The following is a 16364-nucleotide window of genomic DNA, read 5'->3' on the forward strand; positions in this document are numbered from 1 at the left end:
ACAGAGGGAAGAAAGTGGTCGTACCTGGAGGTGCCACCATCCGCTGCCACTTCTGAAACAGGCAGGTCTTCAGGCAGTCTCGGGGGCTGAGGTTGTACGTTTTATGTCTCGACATCAGTTCCTGCATTGGCTCCAGTATTACACACAACTGCAAGAAGTTCAAAGGCGCGGGCGTTTCACTACTTGATAATATTATTCGCAATAAACAATGGGAGCAGCTGGAATCAATTAGGAAGCTGAAGGGTGCTTTTCTCTTACTCCCCCTGGTTTTGATTTTCTCGATACAAGTTTGGAGGGAAAGAAATATTACCAGCATTTGATAAAAACCCACTTAATTTACTGTCATTTATAATATCACATTATAGCCGAATGCGATTTTCACACGCACGCACATGTGCTCGCACACGCACACACAGTCTGTCCAGACAGTTGGGTGGCCATGCAGCTCTATTCTGAAATGAAATGATTCTCTCTGGTTAAAGAAGAAAGCTCTCTGCCTGGGAGCACAGCATGCTCTGATTTCTACTCTGCTGTTGTTCCTGTTTGTAAAACCACCCACTGTGAGTTACAAAGCTGGTTTATGGAGATTATGTGGCAGTGAAAGCTGTCTTTGAAACTTGACAGAACAAAGTGGCAACTGCGGATACTTTCTGGATCCTAATTCTTACAAAGGCCCATGATGAACACGAATATTTTTATGTACTCGTTTGTGTTTTACACATGATGGTGATGCCAGTAATATACGCTGGCATTTGCTCGGCGTGGGAGCTTTTTCCGTGGTTCTGCATGCGGTCACCTTTGGATAGATTTTTCAGCTTTACTTTTAGTCCAGGATATCTGATGACAAAGATTAATGAGTGAAACAAGAAGGTAAATCCATTTCGGATGGCCTCGGACTTTCCGAATTCCTTCTCGGTTGGAAACTTATCAGAATGCCGCTGCACTGAGTGTCTAAGAGGACAAAGGCCATGGCTTGGGATGAGCATCCATGGCGGCCGCGATTAGAGGGACAGAAACAGTGGCACGCGCCCTCCGCGTGCAAGAACGTCGCGTTACGAAAGGCAGGCATGCAGTCGGCCCTTCCCGTCTGCCCTTCCTCACCCTGACCACTGCCCTAGAGGCCCCATTGCTTTTTGTCCGCTGGGTGCCCTCTACCTGGAATTCTCTGGCCCCCTCCCGGTTAATGGCCCCTTAGCCTTGCAGACAAAGTCACTTCTGCGCCACCCTCCGCCCCGTGCAGGCTGAGCTCGGTGCCCCTCTTCGGTTCTCCCACAGCACCCAGCCCTTGCTTCTCTATGAACTTACTCATTAAGCTTTGTAACCATCTGCTTCCAAGTCTACCGACATTTCCCACTTGACCTTGAACTCTTTGAATGCCAACACTGTGACTTTCATCCCTGTGTTCCTAGGTTCGGCTCAAATGAATGGGTGCATTTAAGGAGTGATTCTTAGAAAGACTGGAGGATCTTTCTTTGCCAGGGTTCCTCAACGTGTGCTCTTGGGAACATCTCCATAAAAACCCAATGAGCTGATTATTAAAAATGCAGATGTCCAGGCTCCGCCCTTTCTGTTTCACTGGATCTGGAGGTGGGGCCCTGACTTGCATTTAAAACACACACACACACACACACACACACACACACACACACACACTTCCAGCTAATTCTGGCAAATGCTACTAGAGCTTGAGGTCCACTGTCCTACACTTGCTGGGCTTTATGACAGATGAACATAGACAGCAAGACATGCACAAATACCACGGTTTTCAGCTCAGATTTCACTCTCTTCTTACTCCCCACCCTTTCCATGCCTCTCCTTTCCTCTCAAGTCTATCCATGATCATCAAGATTTCCTTCATCTAGAAAAACCCCTCAGCCCTTTTTACTTGTGGATGATCTAAACTTTGCCAGACCACTCGCTCCATTTCAGCGCCAACTGTAATCTCCTTCCATGTGCAGCTTCTCTGGAAGACGAGAGCAAGATTCCCAAGCCCGACCAACACAAGCACAAAGTGAGGCAGAGACAAAGCCGCCAACAGCAACCTGTGAACCAGGCTGTGCGGCCACGAGCTAAGATACATCTTCAATCTTGTCTGTCTCCCCACTCCCCTTGGACTCCTTTTTGAAACCTACATTGTTAATAAGGAAAAGCCTGTGAAAGTGGGTGGATTACCGTGGAGTTAACTCTATAAAGACTGTGTGTGTTTATCCCTCTATTAAGAATCCCTCGCTGGAATCAAAGTATGTGCAAGGTACAGGCCAGCTGCCGTCTTCCCCAGCCACCGACACTGGGACCAAACGGAGTGAAGGATTCCACAGTCGCCTCTACAAATCGAGCTAAGAATGGATTATCCATCCAAGAAGAACCACCCCTAGACTCAGACAGCGTCAGACGATGTTTACATTTAAGCTGGGAGAGTAAGCACAGCTTTCAGAGAAAGTCTAAGGACTAGGAAAACATACTTTTTGATGAAAAAAAGTTAAAAAGGTTTTCAAACCATTTCCTTTTGGTCTAGTCCCTGCTCTTGAGAAATGAGCTTATGATGGATGGAAAGCACCTGGGTGGAGTGGGATAAGCATGGACTTCGAAGCCCAGAGGCCTAGGTGTGGATTTTGACTGTCACTGGGTGTGTGTCTTTGGGTAAGCCACTTACTAGGGCTGGGTGTCAGTGTCACCTGCAAAACAGTACCTATCTCGATGTGGTTGTGAGAATTTGAGATAATATATCCAACAAACAGTGACATTATGATTATGCGTTTGCAAGCACAGCACTGATTGCAAAACAAACCTAGTTTTTATTACTTAGATCAAAAGCATTCATTGAACTTCCTCCTAAGCGTCCAGCACCCCCTGGGGGCTGGAGACCCAATGATGAGACTGATGCACAGTCTCTGTCTTCAGAAAGTGTCCAGGTCCCTTCCCAATGACGTGAGCACACTAAGCACCAGCCGTGTTTACACTTCACGAGTCTCAGGAAATCCCACCTGTGGACCTGGGAGCCTCGAGCACACTGGGAAACGGGAGAGTCGCATTTATTGTGAGAACCCAGGAGCTCACTCTTTCTTTTTCCCAGGGCCTTCCCTCTCTGGGTTTTGGGCAACACTTTTTTTCAGGTGCTAATCCCCAGGATTTATCCCAGCTCCTTTCATGTAAAGATCTCTTCCCATGGCTGTAAGGCAGCCCAAAGGAATTCACATCTCTGAATACTAATCAGGACTCCCCAGCCCTTTCGGCCCAGTGGAGGGCTCGGGCTGGGTGGGCAGCTCTCCCGCATTCACACTGCAGAGCCTTCAGCTTTCTGCTGCGGAGCCCGCGGCGTTGCTGGGCTGCGTGCTGTAGGTGGCAGAGCTCACTCAGACAAGAGCCTGCCTTCTCAGCAGCCAGCCAGGGCATCCTGGCAACAGCAAGCCTGGGGCATTATATGAAATGAGATCAGGAATGGCTGGGGGAGTGGGTTCGAGCAGTCAGTCGCCAAGTCCTTCTGGAGCCAGGATTCCTGGTCTCCCTCCCTTCAGTCCCCCTTGAGAATCTGGTAAAGGCTCTGCAGCATGTCTTTTCAATTTTGTGCAAAATATCTGGAGGTTTATAAACCCTCCTATACCTCCAGCCATTGACTCCTGGTAAAGAGTCCCTGGTTAGTGATAGGTATGGAACAGGCTACAATATACATGCCTTTCCCCCTAAGACACACACACACACACACACACACACACACACACACACAGCACTCAAACACATAAAAATGGAACTAAACATAAAAACACAGGGTTCTTTAATTTTGAAGAACAATTTTATCTGCAAAGTTGGGCCTGCTGCAAAGTTCCCAGTGGCCCAGTCCCTCTGCCTGAAAAGAAAGGCCACAGACATGTCGAGCGTCTACAGCAGCCTCCGTGCACGGCTGTGGCTCAGTTCTGCCTTCCCTGTGGTGGGTGGTGGATAAGAGGAAGAATCCCAGGGCACTGGGAGCCGGCAAGCCCTGAAGTCTTTGATATGAAGCCCCTAAATGAATAGCCCCTGCCGGATCTAGTTAGGAAATGCCCCCAAAGCCATGGCCCATCTTGGCGAAGCTCCCACGGTGCCTGTTTGCAGACTTCGCGTGTTTTAGGCTGACCTTGCTCCCCCTACGCTACTGATGTCTTTTTTTCTGGGATTCTGGCCTCAGCACTGACTCTTTGGGTGTGAGACCAAAATCTGTAACCACAGCAGTGACTTGCTGAGTGAGTGTGGATGGATGGACGGATAATAGATATATTGGCCAGATTAATAGCAAGGAGTCATTTGCTAATGGCAGACAAATTAGACATTGTCCTGTGGGCTTAGAAGTAATGAATTTGCCCATTTGATAAATAATTGATTGCCTCCTCTGTGCAGAATGCTTTGCACAAATGCACGTGTTTATACCCAATTACTCCATGTTCTGGGTAGGCAGGGGGAGCTTAGCTCAGCCCCAGGACGTGTGCCTTTTCATAGTAACAAAGGGCCTAGCAAATGGAGACAGGCAGCTTTGCTCTGCTTTGATTTTATCTGACAATTCTCCTGGAGAGCTTGGACTCTCCTTAGCTGTACACACACACTATTCTTGCGCACCTCCGTCCCTGAACCTCAGGATAGGTGGTGCCTGTCACAGTTGGCTCTGGCCTAAAATGTGATGCCCAGAGCTTGGCATTTGACTAAATCCCAAACCTAGGTCTAGTCTACCATCAAGATTTTATTTCTATCTTTTCAGAGTGATGGATTACGTCCCCTGAACTTGAACTGCCTACTCTTTGTATACAGGCTTGTCCAGGATTACTGTCAGTGGCTGTTCTTGTTTTTTTTTTTTTAAATTTGATCTACAATTTCATTATTATTTTTTGGTTAATCCTCACTTGAGGATATTTTTCCCATTGATTTTTAGAGAGAGGGAAGGAAGTGGAGAGAGAGGGAAACATCGATGTGAGAGAGACACATCCACTGGTTGCCTCCCGCATGTGCCTTGACCCGTCCAGGGATCTAATCTGCAATCCAGGTACATGCCCTTGGCTGGGAATCAAACCCACAACCCTTCGGTCCACAGGCCGATGCTCCAACCACTGAGCCAAACCAGCCAGGGCTGTTCTTCTTACCTAGAAGACTGTCTTTCCTCCTTCCCAGTCATCTTAACCAAGGGTTGGCAAGGAATGGCCTGTGAGCTACGTATGGCCTTGCTTAAGTATCATCAGTAGCTGCTCTTTCGTTATAACGCCAGAGTTAAATAGTTGCTACAGAGTCCACGTGACCCACAAACCCCCAAATTTTTACTATCTGGCCATTCACAGAAAGGTTGCTGACCTGTGTTCTAAACCAATGCTACTCAAAGGAGGTGGTCTGCAAACTACCCATTATGTTTCCATGGCAGGGTAAGGGGGCTGAGGCAGAATCTAACCCAGTTCACTGCTTCCTTCATTGAGAAAGTCTTATATCGAAAAACTGTCCGATGAACTAGACAACGTGTTCGACAATGTAGTTGATTTCCATTCCAGAGCAAGTCAGCAGACCACGTTTGAGTCTCACCAGTATGACCTTAAGGTCCTCCAAGGTCCAGCTCAAATCTCACATCTGTCTCTGACCATCTCCACCCACAGGGACTCTTGCTTTCATAGTACTTACTATTAATCTAAGTGCATCCTGTGTTTTTATTTGCATTGGGAATTTTCCTTTCTTGTGGACTCGTTTCATCTCCTTATCTATAGCAAGTCATATTTACTTTTCTCTCCCTTTTATTTAACACCGTATTAGGCATACTCAAATATTTGTTGAGTCATAATTTAATAATCACTTGGAATATCTAACCTACGTCTGCTTCTGGAGTGTGTACCTGACATATATTATTATATCATTAACCCTCACCACCTCCTGACTCAATTTTACAGGTAAGGAAACAAATGCAAAGCCATGAAGTCACCTAGAGCTGATATTAAAGAGTGTGATGCTTATCACGTATCCAAGGTTATACAGTTTTTCAAAGGGCAGAGAAGAGGTTCACAGCTAGGTTTGCCTGACTCCAGCCCTGTGCTCTTAACCCCTGACTGCTGTATTGTCTACCTCTCTGAATGTGAGTGGTTAAATAACTGCTGAGATGCCAAGTTCAAAGGCTCTCACTGTCTTTGTATTGCTCCTTGCGTGGTACTGATGTATACACACAGAGGTGTGTTCTTGGCCAAGATTTTCAGCCACTCTGAATCTCAGTTTCCTCATCTGTAAAATGGAGATAGTAATATTTATTTTTGATGGTTTAAAATAGCATATGGAAATCCTTAATACAATGCCTGGAAGAAGATCATGCTCAGATGATGGAATCTGGTATTATGATAAATAAATACTGGCTGCATCCATGGCCCAGGCCCACTGAACCAGGAGATCAATGTGTGATGTGATTAGTTAGCTACTCTGGGAAGTAAATCACTTGGTCTCCTTGAGACTTAGGGAATCACTAGATATAATGCTCCAAGGGAGGGTCATCAGGGCAATGGCTTATGGCATTTTAGTAGCTAGTGTCTCTGATAATACCATTTTTAGAATTCATGGATAAATACAAATATTTAAATCCACAAACCACTGTCCTTTCTTTTTTAGTGTTTCAAGTAACTCACTCCTGTGGCTAAATATGAATTAGAAAGAAATCAGAAGGTGAGAGTGAGTAAGAAACAAACTCTTATCTAAGGGTGGAGTCTCTCCTAATTAAGAAACGCAGCACCAAAGAGATCTTATATTAAAACAATAGAACAACATAACACAGAATCTAAAAGGAAAACACAATACAGCAAGTGGATGATCCCAAGTAGAAACAGATACCAATGAATGACAAGAGGAAAACCCACTCTGCCTCAGGGGATGAGATGAAAGTGAGTTCCCTTAGAAGCTCTGCAATTTCTACACATCAGATTATGATTTGGGTTTATTTCCTGATAGGATTAAAGGTAGATTGGTTGTCAAATTCAAAACATCCTCTTTTTTATCTGAAGATTCAACCAAGGGAGCCTTCGCCTTCTCTCAATTGTTTCGCAAATTGATTTGTTGGGAAAGTTATCACATCCAACGGGGAGAGGAGAGTGCAGCAGCTGCTACTCAGGTGTTGGGGGGACCTACCTCCTCCTAGAGCGAGCAGGCCACGCATGCGCATTTCATACCTATGTCTTGATCTCAATTTTGAGTCTGCCAGGAAGGACGCCTATACATGACTGGTGAGGTCACTGGCTGCTGTTCTGACCCATGGGGACCCCATCAGACTAGCCAACTTTAGGGTTTCTGCTGTATCAGTTGGTACTATTGTAATAAGCTGATTGTTAATTAATCACTGGAAAGGAGCAAAGGGAAGCTGCAATTTAGATGCATGCCCAGTAAGGTCTGGGTGACGTTGGAAGGTAATTGCCTGTCAGTCTCACCTGGGAGCGAGTCACTGGCCAGAATAGGCACAGTCACCGCAAGGGTGCGAAATCTGAGGTTCATGAGCTGCTGAGCAAAGGGAGCTCTCGCTCTTGCTCTCTTAGCTCTTGGCCGTCCTGGCTCTCTGGTGCTCCTGGCTCGTGGGCTCGCATGCTCTGCACTTGCCGACGTGGCCCACAGCCATGTGTGGGCTTCATACAACTGACTAATGGGCTTTAACTAGCCTTACACTACATCAGATCTAGCTCCACCATGTAGCGGGAACTCTGGACACTGGCTTTGCTTCCAGCTCTGCTGAAGCCCCAGCTGTACATCTTCCAGGACTGGATTAAGAGAAATGGGACTTTGGAAGCCGAGGAACATAATTCCACATAAATAAAAAGCATTCACTCTCTTTTGCGAGTCTCAGATAATTCTTTTTCTCGAGATATCTCAAGAACCCCCCACTCCCACTAGCAACGGAGGAACCCCACTCGTGCAATCCTTTGATAACAACAGTCAGGCCTATGAAGAGACTGCTCAAGGCTTCTGATGTTCATTCTTTTTCCTTCCAACCTCATGGACTTAATTCCCGGCCGTGTCATTTGGTATGGCACCCCTTCCACAGTGCTCTGGTTATTGCCAGCTTGCTCTTGGACCCTTCTTCCTAGCTCTGTATTGCAGGGGACAGAGATCCTCCCACACACACTATCACCCAACGGTTTTGGGTGAGGTTTGGAGGCACTAGGGAAGACTGGAGGAAAGTGGGTTGAGTTAGTTTGCTAGGGCTGCCAAAGCAAAATACCATAAATTGGGGATCCTAAAACAACAAAAGTGTATTTTCTCTCAGTTCTGGAGGCCAGACGTCTGAAATCAAGGTGCTGGCAGGGTCATGCTCCCTGAAAGCTTTAAGAAAGAGTCCTTCCTTGTCTCTTCCAGCCCTGGGTGGCACCAGCTGTCCCTGGTGTTCCTTGGCTTGTAGCGCATCACTCCAATTCTACCCCCACCTTCACATGACCTTGCCCCCTAGTCTCTGTGTTCTCTCTGTGTAAAGACACTAGTCATTGAATTTCCAAATAAGGCTGCATCCTTAGGTTCCAGGTGAATGTGAATTTTCAAGGGACACTATTCAACCTATTACATGGGTAAAGAAATAAATAAGGGTGCTTCTTGTCCTCTCTGTGGTTCAGGCGGCCCCTTCAACATCTGTCACTATAAATCCACTATGGTTCCGTCTTCTACCAGGTGGCCTGACAGTAACACCTCCTGCCTTTTACCCCCGGGAGTGGCAGTTGGGAATCTTAGGGTTGCCTCACCTTCCCCTGGTTGCTTTTCTAGCTCCAACACTTTTATAAGTACTTTGCCATATTAAATTTCCTCTATTCAATTACCTAGTGTGGGTTTTGTTTTCCTGGAGAGACTCTGATTGAAACTCTGATTTATGAGACTGTTAGGCTACATCTAAAGCATTAAGGACTTTGGGTGCATGGAGGCATCCTATGTAGTGGTTAAGCATGCAGATTTGGCTTGGGTTCAAATTCCAGCTACTTATTAACTGCCAGACCTTGGGCAAGTTGCTCAGTCTCTTGGTGTTTAAGTTTCTCCATCAGCAAAATTGAGATAAAAATAGTGCCTAACTAACTGGGTTGCTAAGAGAAACAAACATACAAAAATCTGCTTAAAGTATGCACCTAGGTCTTAACATATAGAAAGTGCTCCCTACGTATTTATTATGAGGGGGGTGCAACCAAGCCCAGGGGCAGGGGCTTCATGGAAGACGTTTTGAAACTCATGAGGATGTTCCTATTAAAATGTTACAGGTGCTCCCTGACTAAAAATTAGATTTTGGTGATATAATGGACATCTAAAATGTTTAGTCACTATGCCTTTCCTATAAACAACTTGTGACTACAGGGCCATTGCCACAAATAACCTTATCCCATGTCTTCTATCAAATATCTCTAAGTTCTAGGGCACAGTAGCTGAAATGTTTCCAAAGGAAGGAGGAAACATCTGCCTGGAAATACCTCAGAATCATTAATAAACATCTAAGGCGTACTGTCTGTCAGCTAGACGGCGCTGAGCAAATTTCAGATAAATTTTAAAAATTGACCAATTATTGCGCCTTCAGATGAGGCGGGCCCTGAAAACGAAGGCTGGTGGGTCAGAATTCCTGAGTGTCCTCTGGCAGACACTGCCTTTTCATTGTATGTCACTATATGTGTCAGGGCTCTCTAGAGACACAGAACCAACAGGACATGTATGTGTGTGTTATAAGCATGTTAAGGAACTGGCTCAGGTGACCGTATGAACCAGCAAGTCTGCTGTCCATGGAGCTACCATAGGCTGGAAACTCAGGTCGGACTCAATGCTGCAGACTTGAGGCAGAATTTCCTCTTCTCTGGACAACATCAGTTTTGTTATTAAGACCTTCGACTGACGGGATGAAGCCCACCCAACAGTCATATGTTTTTCTTAGAGTCAGTTGATTATAGATGATACGCACATCTAACAAAATACCTTCACAGAAAAGCCTGGATTAGCATTTGCTGAAATAACCGGTACTATAATTTTTCTGAACTGAACTGCAGTCCCCTCAAAATCAGACCCCCAATGGGACTGTATTTGGAGATCGGGCATTTAGGAGACCATCGAGGTTACAGAAGTCATAAGGGAAGGTCCTGGTCTGATAGCCTGGTGGCTCTGTAAGAGGAAGAGACGTCAGAGATCTCTCTCCCTCCACCTGAGGACACAGTGAGGAGGCAGCCGTCTGCAAGCCAGGAAGAGGGCTCTCACCAGGAACCAAATCAACCGGCACCTTGATGCCGAACTTCCTAGCCAACGGTGAGAAACAAATCTCTGTTGTTTAAGGCCCCCAGTCTATGGTATTTTGTTACGGCAGCCGGAGCTCACTAAGACCATAGCCTGGGTAACCTGTCACAGAGAACTATCATGGTCTCCCCACTAGATTATAAAGAACCGAAGAGCTAAGCTGTGTCCTATTGTTTTATTTTTAATATTACTCAGCACCAAGCAGTGGATCTAACGTTTGCGGAATGATCGAATGCTTGAATACATGAATATCACAGAACGGAAACAAAACCAAATAGGTGAGCAGACATCGGAAAATGGGCCACATTTAAATTATAATTTTAGTGACCTGGGTACCAGGGATGCGATGGTGACACGGTAGACACAGCCTCCCCCCCTTGAAGCTGACTGCCCAGGTGGGAGACAGGTGACAAACAAGAATTTCAAATGGCTGTGCGTTATAAAGGAGAAAGGTAAGAGGCGTCAGGAAAGGTTGCCAGGAGGAAGTCATATTTAAGCTGAGACCTAAAAGGCTGACTTAGGAGCCAGCCAGGTGAAGGAGAAGACGGCTGGGACAAAGGCTGGGATGGACATCCTGGGCAGAGGGAATGGGAGAGAATGTGGCATCGGAGACTGCTGGGGAGTCGGGTTAGAGAGCAAGCCAGGGCGGGGGGCGGCAGCTTCCGTCCCCTAGAATAGCTGAGAGGTGCAAGCGAGGCAGGTAGAAAAATTCTGTGCATGACGAACCCTCTGCAAACGCCATTAGGATAAGCGCTGAATGGTGACTATCATACTGGTTTTTTCTTTCATGTATGTTTCCTGTGCATGAGAAAAGCATCATTGGCATTTTGATGTGTTTGGCTAAACAAAAGCACCGGATATCCCAAAGACAAACACTGGCTGCTCAGAGTCTCCAAGCAATGGAGAACCCACCCACGCCGCCCCCCTGCACCCCTCGATGAGTGGTCAATCACAGCGCTGGGAACGGAGGCACTGGGCCATGGTGGTCTCACTGGAAACAGGTAGCTTTCGGAGTATGTCGGTTATTTCTCCCAGGGAACTGAGAGGCTGTGTTCTTGCAGCGAGGCAACATTTAAACACCAGCGTTTATAAATGGGCCTTATGATTTTACTATTGCGAGTGAGGGAATCTGGATACGGTCCTTGGGAGCTGTCAGGGACAGTTTCCAAGGAGCATGGATCTTGCTCGAGCCGTTGTAATCCCTCCTGAACATTAACTGAGTGGTTATGCCTGCCTCCTGCCCTGGTGTAAACACCCACAGACGATTAAAGACGCACTGTGTTCTGGGGTGCGGGCCAGCACCCCCATGGCCGCTGTTTGAGAGCATTTCTGAGCTATGGTCAGGGTGGGGATATGCACTTCTCCTTCTGGGCCCTGGGAGCCCAGGGCACAGCTGCGCTTGGAGTGCCTGCCGCCTGCCTTCTGGGAGCTTCTGCCCGGCAAGGGCCCCCCAGCTCCACACTGACTCAAAGGAGGGAGGGATTTCTCTGCAATGGGGCCTCAGCTGCTGCAGTCCTCCCGGCGGCCCCATCACTGCCTGCCTGTGGAGCTTTATGTCAGTAGCTGCTTCCCTTCCTGGGGATAAAAGTGAGATTGGATAGAGGAGAAAAGCAGGACTCGTGTTGACAACGGCAACGCTTTATGAGAACGGAGTTGGCAGGGACTGGGAATGATCTGTTCATTCACTCATCCATCCGACACGTATTAATTGAATGTGTACTGTGGGCCCCATGTTTGTTCTAGGTTCTGGGGATGCTGTAGAAAATCACTTCTCCTATGGAACTATGTTTTGCTAAAGGAGAGAGATAAGTAAATTAAATAACCATGAGATAATGTGTTAGTGATGAGTAATAAAGGGAAAAAAGGAAGCAGGGGAAGGAGATGGGAAATGTTGGGAGTTAAGGGGGTTGAAAGTCTGGATAATTTGGCTAAATTCAGTGTTAGGAAGAAGAATGGATCTGCATGGATGATGTCCTGATCCCTCGAATCTGTGACTAGGCCAGGTTACATGGCAAAGGGTTTAAAGTTGCCAATCAGCTGACTTGCAGATGGAGAGATTAGTCAGGATCACCCAGGTAGGTCCAGTAAAGTCACAAAGTCTTTAAAAATGGATGGGGAATCTGAAAGCAGAGTCAGGAAGATGGCAGCTGAGAAGGGCTTAGCCTAACATTGCTGGCTTTGAGGATGGGAGGCAGCCATGAGCCAAGGAACCTGGGTGGCCTCTAGAGTTGGAAAAGGCAAGGGAACAGGTTCTCCCCGACAGCCTCCAGAAAGGAACACAGCCCTGCCACACCTTGATTCTGACACAGTGAGACCCCTGTCAGATTTCTGATCTACTGTAAGATAATAAATTTGTGTTGTTTTAAGATACTAAGTTTATGGTAATTTATCTTTCCAGCACAGAAAACTAATGCAATCACCCAGAAGGTGACATTTGAGTAAAACCTCTGGTAAGGTCACCATATTTAGCAAATAAAAACACAGGAGGCCCAGTTATATTTGGACTTTATACAATAAATAATACTTTACTAAAGTAATTAGTAAATATTTTCTGGCAAACCTAATCTCGGAGGAAGTTAGGAAGTGAGGTATCTGGGGGTAAAACATTCCAGGTAGAAGGAACAGCATTCTGAGCAGAGGGAATAGCAAGGGCAGAAGCTTGGAGGCTTTGAGAAACGTCAAGGACAGAATGCAGTTGGGGGGAGGGTGAGAAGAAAAGGAGGTGACATAGGAGGTTGTAAGGAGCTGGAACATGAAGGTCATAAGGGGGACGCTGGGCTTTGGTCTGAGTGGGAGGGGGAGTCATGGAGGGTTTGGGGCAGACCAGTGCCAATGTCTGGGGTCTCCTGAGAATGGAGAGATGCTGACTGTTAGCAATTTGAGGACAGGGTCTATGTATTTTTGCATTTTCCTGGGCCTAGCACAGAGGTAGGTATTTAAGCACATAGTACTGGGAAGGCTGCAGGCCTTCTAACTGGCAGACCTCAATGCTGTGCCATCTGCCAGCAGAACCAGAGAGGTGTGGGCAGATGGATCATGGAGAAGAGAAGACTTTAAGGGAAAAATGAAGAGAAATCTGAAAGCTGTAAGGTGATCTATAAATGACAGGGGTAAACAACAGCTGCATGGGGGCCTCCTGAAGGCAAAGGCATTATGTACAAAGCCAAATTTTACTCTGCAACGCAGGGGTTAGGGAACCTGAGAAAGATAGTGTCATGATTACTGTCGACTCCAGTTAATTCAGAGCACTAGAGTCTAAACCAAGATTTGAGGAAGCCATGTGTCAACTCTTCAAAGACATCATGGTTCCCTTGAAAAAGTTGCAGGAGGGAAGGAAACTATGCTTCCAAAGCTCTTTCAGCAGCTTGTTAATGACTCATTTACTACCTCTAATGGTGACCAGGACTTGCTGTTTACTGGGCACCGGGCAACAGGCTCAGTGGTCTCCCTGGATTTTCTCACTTCATCTTCCCGGCACCGGATGAGGAAAGGGAAACCAGAGAGCTTGGGTAACTGGTCCAAGGTCACACAGCTCTCAGGGACTTGTTAGCTTTGACTTCCTTGAACTTAGCCCCCAGGCTGAGGCAGTTACACCCCCTGTTAATTTTTACGCCCATGCACGTGAACATACTTCTATCATCCTGCATTATAAAGAGCCGAATAGATGTCTGCTCCCCTAATGAGATTAGGATCCTGGTGTCAAGGAGAGGGATCCACTTTTATATCATTAGAAACTGGCACTTAATAGGCAGAAAAGGAAATTAACGTTGAACGAATGAACGAACGAACGAACGAATGAATGAGTGAGTGAGAGAGAGAAATGTCCTCTCTGAACCTCAGCTGTAGATATTTCAGTGCCAAAGGACTGCGAGGCCAGGCTTCAGGAAAAGCAGGGCCGTAATCCTTCATCCTCGGCAGAACCGAGTTTGGCACTGAGGAGCCAGCCCTTTGCTAATTTTCTCTGGGGTTACGCGAACGCTTGACTATGCATTGCTTCCAATTTCATTGTGCCTGTTTCCCTGCAGAATATTAAAAGTCTAGATAGTGATCACGTTAGAGCTCTTTCTAAAAATTTTTTGTCCATCAATGTACAGATCCTCGCACTGGAAGCTTTCCTTCCTTATCGTTCTCTGTGTTTATCTCATTGCTTTTCCTTGAGTGTTCTGTGTTCTGAGAGCATCCCGGGCCCTTCATAGAAGATGTGTATATGATGGTAGAAAATTCGTTCCTGTTCTAGCCATTAAGTTGACCCAAATGCAGGGGCTTCAGGCTCTTTTGTGGTGTGTGTGTGTGTGTGTGTGTGTGTGTGTGTGTGTGTAAGAGTTTTATGGCTGATGCCGCCTCACCCTGCCCTTTTATGGCACTGAATCCTTAGCTATGAGAAAGAATGGGTGCCTCAGGCCTCTGAGGACAGTAAGGAGCTCTGGGAGAGCATCTTCGTTGGGTCTAATCTGCAGAACTAACTTGGGCGCCTTCCATTAAGACAGGCAAGAAAACACAACCTCAAGGTAACTCTAGGCTACTACATTTGAGTGGAGTCTCAGATTCTCAAATTATTGATAAAGCAGCAAGCAGATATTGCAGGACTCCCCAAATTACAGAACTGTGAAAGCTAGACCACCCTTGGACATTCTTACAGCAGTGGAGACTGCAGCTCACGGGGTTTAAGCCACTCTGCCCTGGTCTCACTGCAGAGTTGAGGTCAGTCCCAGATCTGCGGTCTTCTCTCTCCTTGCCCAGGGTCTGTCCTCTCCACCACACTGTGACATCTGGTGAGGTGGTCCCCTCTCCAATTGGACATCTGCTTTCCATTGGGTCTAGTCTCAGTCCTCTCAGCTAATTTTTGAAAAATTCTTGCAACCTGTTACTCTCCTATGGAATCCAGGACTTCCTGTGTGCAATGCTGTTATGTTGGGGGGAATCTTAGTTTGGCCACTTGTAGAAGGTAAGTTTCCCAAGGGCACACTGTAAGTGAGGTCCATCTCTGCACCCTAGGTCCTGAAGAGGAGCCAGTCCATTTCTGGTCTAAAATACATATTCATTTAGTATGAACATAGGTAGACAAACTGGGGGTCATCATATCTCCATCTTTCTGGGATTTTTAGCACATGATTGGTACTGGTCTGAGCCAGCACAAGGGGTCCTAACAATGCCATCACTGTCTTGGAGGGCTGGCACACACCTGGTCGCTCTGTTGCCGCATTTAAATGTCACAGTAGCTCTATGGCAGGTATTATTATCCTCACTTTATGGATGAGCAATCTGAAGCTTAGAGAGATTTAGGTGACTCACCATTCATAAATTATCTCATTTTATCTTCAAAACAACATTATGGGTTAAGATTGATGATTCCCATTTTCAGAGGCTGTCTCCCAAGCACTTTGTCCCCAGACCCATAGCTAGAAAGTAATGGCGCCAGATTTGAGCATAACTCCTATTAATTCCATACTCAGAAAGGTCTCAGCAAATAGCAGGTGCTCAGTAAACATCTATTGAAGAAATGGGTTATTCCAAAGCCCCCATGCTTTTCACTACCCTCTACGACTGCAACGTTATCTCTTCCTCTAGCACATAGTTCTGAAATCAAAGCTGATTTTAAAAAAGTATTCTGCCAGGTCCTCTTTTCTCAGGTCAGCTTTGGGCTGCCCCTGGCTCTGTTTCCTCCCTGCCACCCTTTGCTCCCAGCGGTATCTTTCGGAAGCAGCCTAGGAAACGACAATTTCCCAGTCCCCCATCTCTCTCTGCTATCTTGTGTAAAGCTGCAGAATGACATTTCCTTCCTCTTAATTTCTCCGCAGGCAAACAATGCATTACTGAGGAGCTTTGCTTCAAGCCCCAACACCTGATGCATCTGATATGCAAACCGGTCCCTCTTCTATTTGCGCAGACGAGGCGTTATCGCTCTCACTTCTGTGATGAAATGCGCCCCATCACTCTCCACCGGTGTCCTTGGCAGCTCCATCGGGTTCACGTGGCTTCTCAAACGCTATTTGTCTTAAGTTTCTTTCTGGCTCCAAAATAATCACAGGTTTAGAGAAATCATCACTGTTTGTACCTGAGCTCCCGTGGCTGAGCAGACAAGTGGACATGCTCAAACCAGGGATGCGGTTCAGGAAAACCTTACTGTTGGAATAATTTTTACTGAGGAA

At 46.5% G+C, this 16364-nt stretch overlaps 1 protein-coding gene across 11 annotated transcripts in view; it reads right to left on the reverse strand.

The window, feature by feature from the left end:
* The window catches only part of LDB2 (LIM domain binding 2), a 307232-nt gene that overhangs the window by 10245 nt on the left and 280623 nt on the right, over positions 1-16364 (reverse strand). For all 11 annotated transcript variants that reach the window (XM_081148004.1, XM_081148005.1, XM_081148000.1 and 8 more), the window contains exon 6: positions 25-148. In XM_081148004.1, the coding sequence (XP_081004130.1) occupies positions 25-148 (124 nt within the window). The remainder of the gene's footprint in view (positions 1-24; positions 149-16364) is intronic.

Source organism: Miniopterus schreibersii, assembly GCF_964146895.1.
Source record: "Miniopterus schreibersii genome assembly, chromosome: 1".
NCBI lineage: Eukaryota > Metazoa > Chordata > Mammalia > Chiroptera > Miniopteridae > Miniopterus > Miniopterus schreibersii.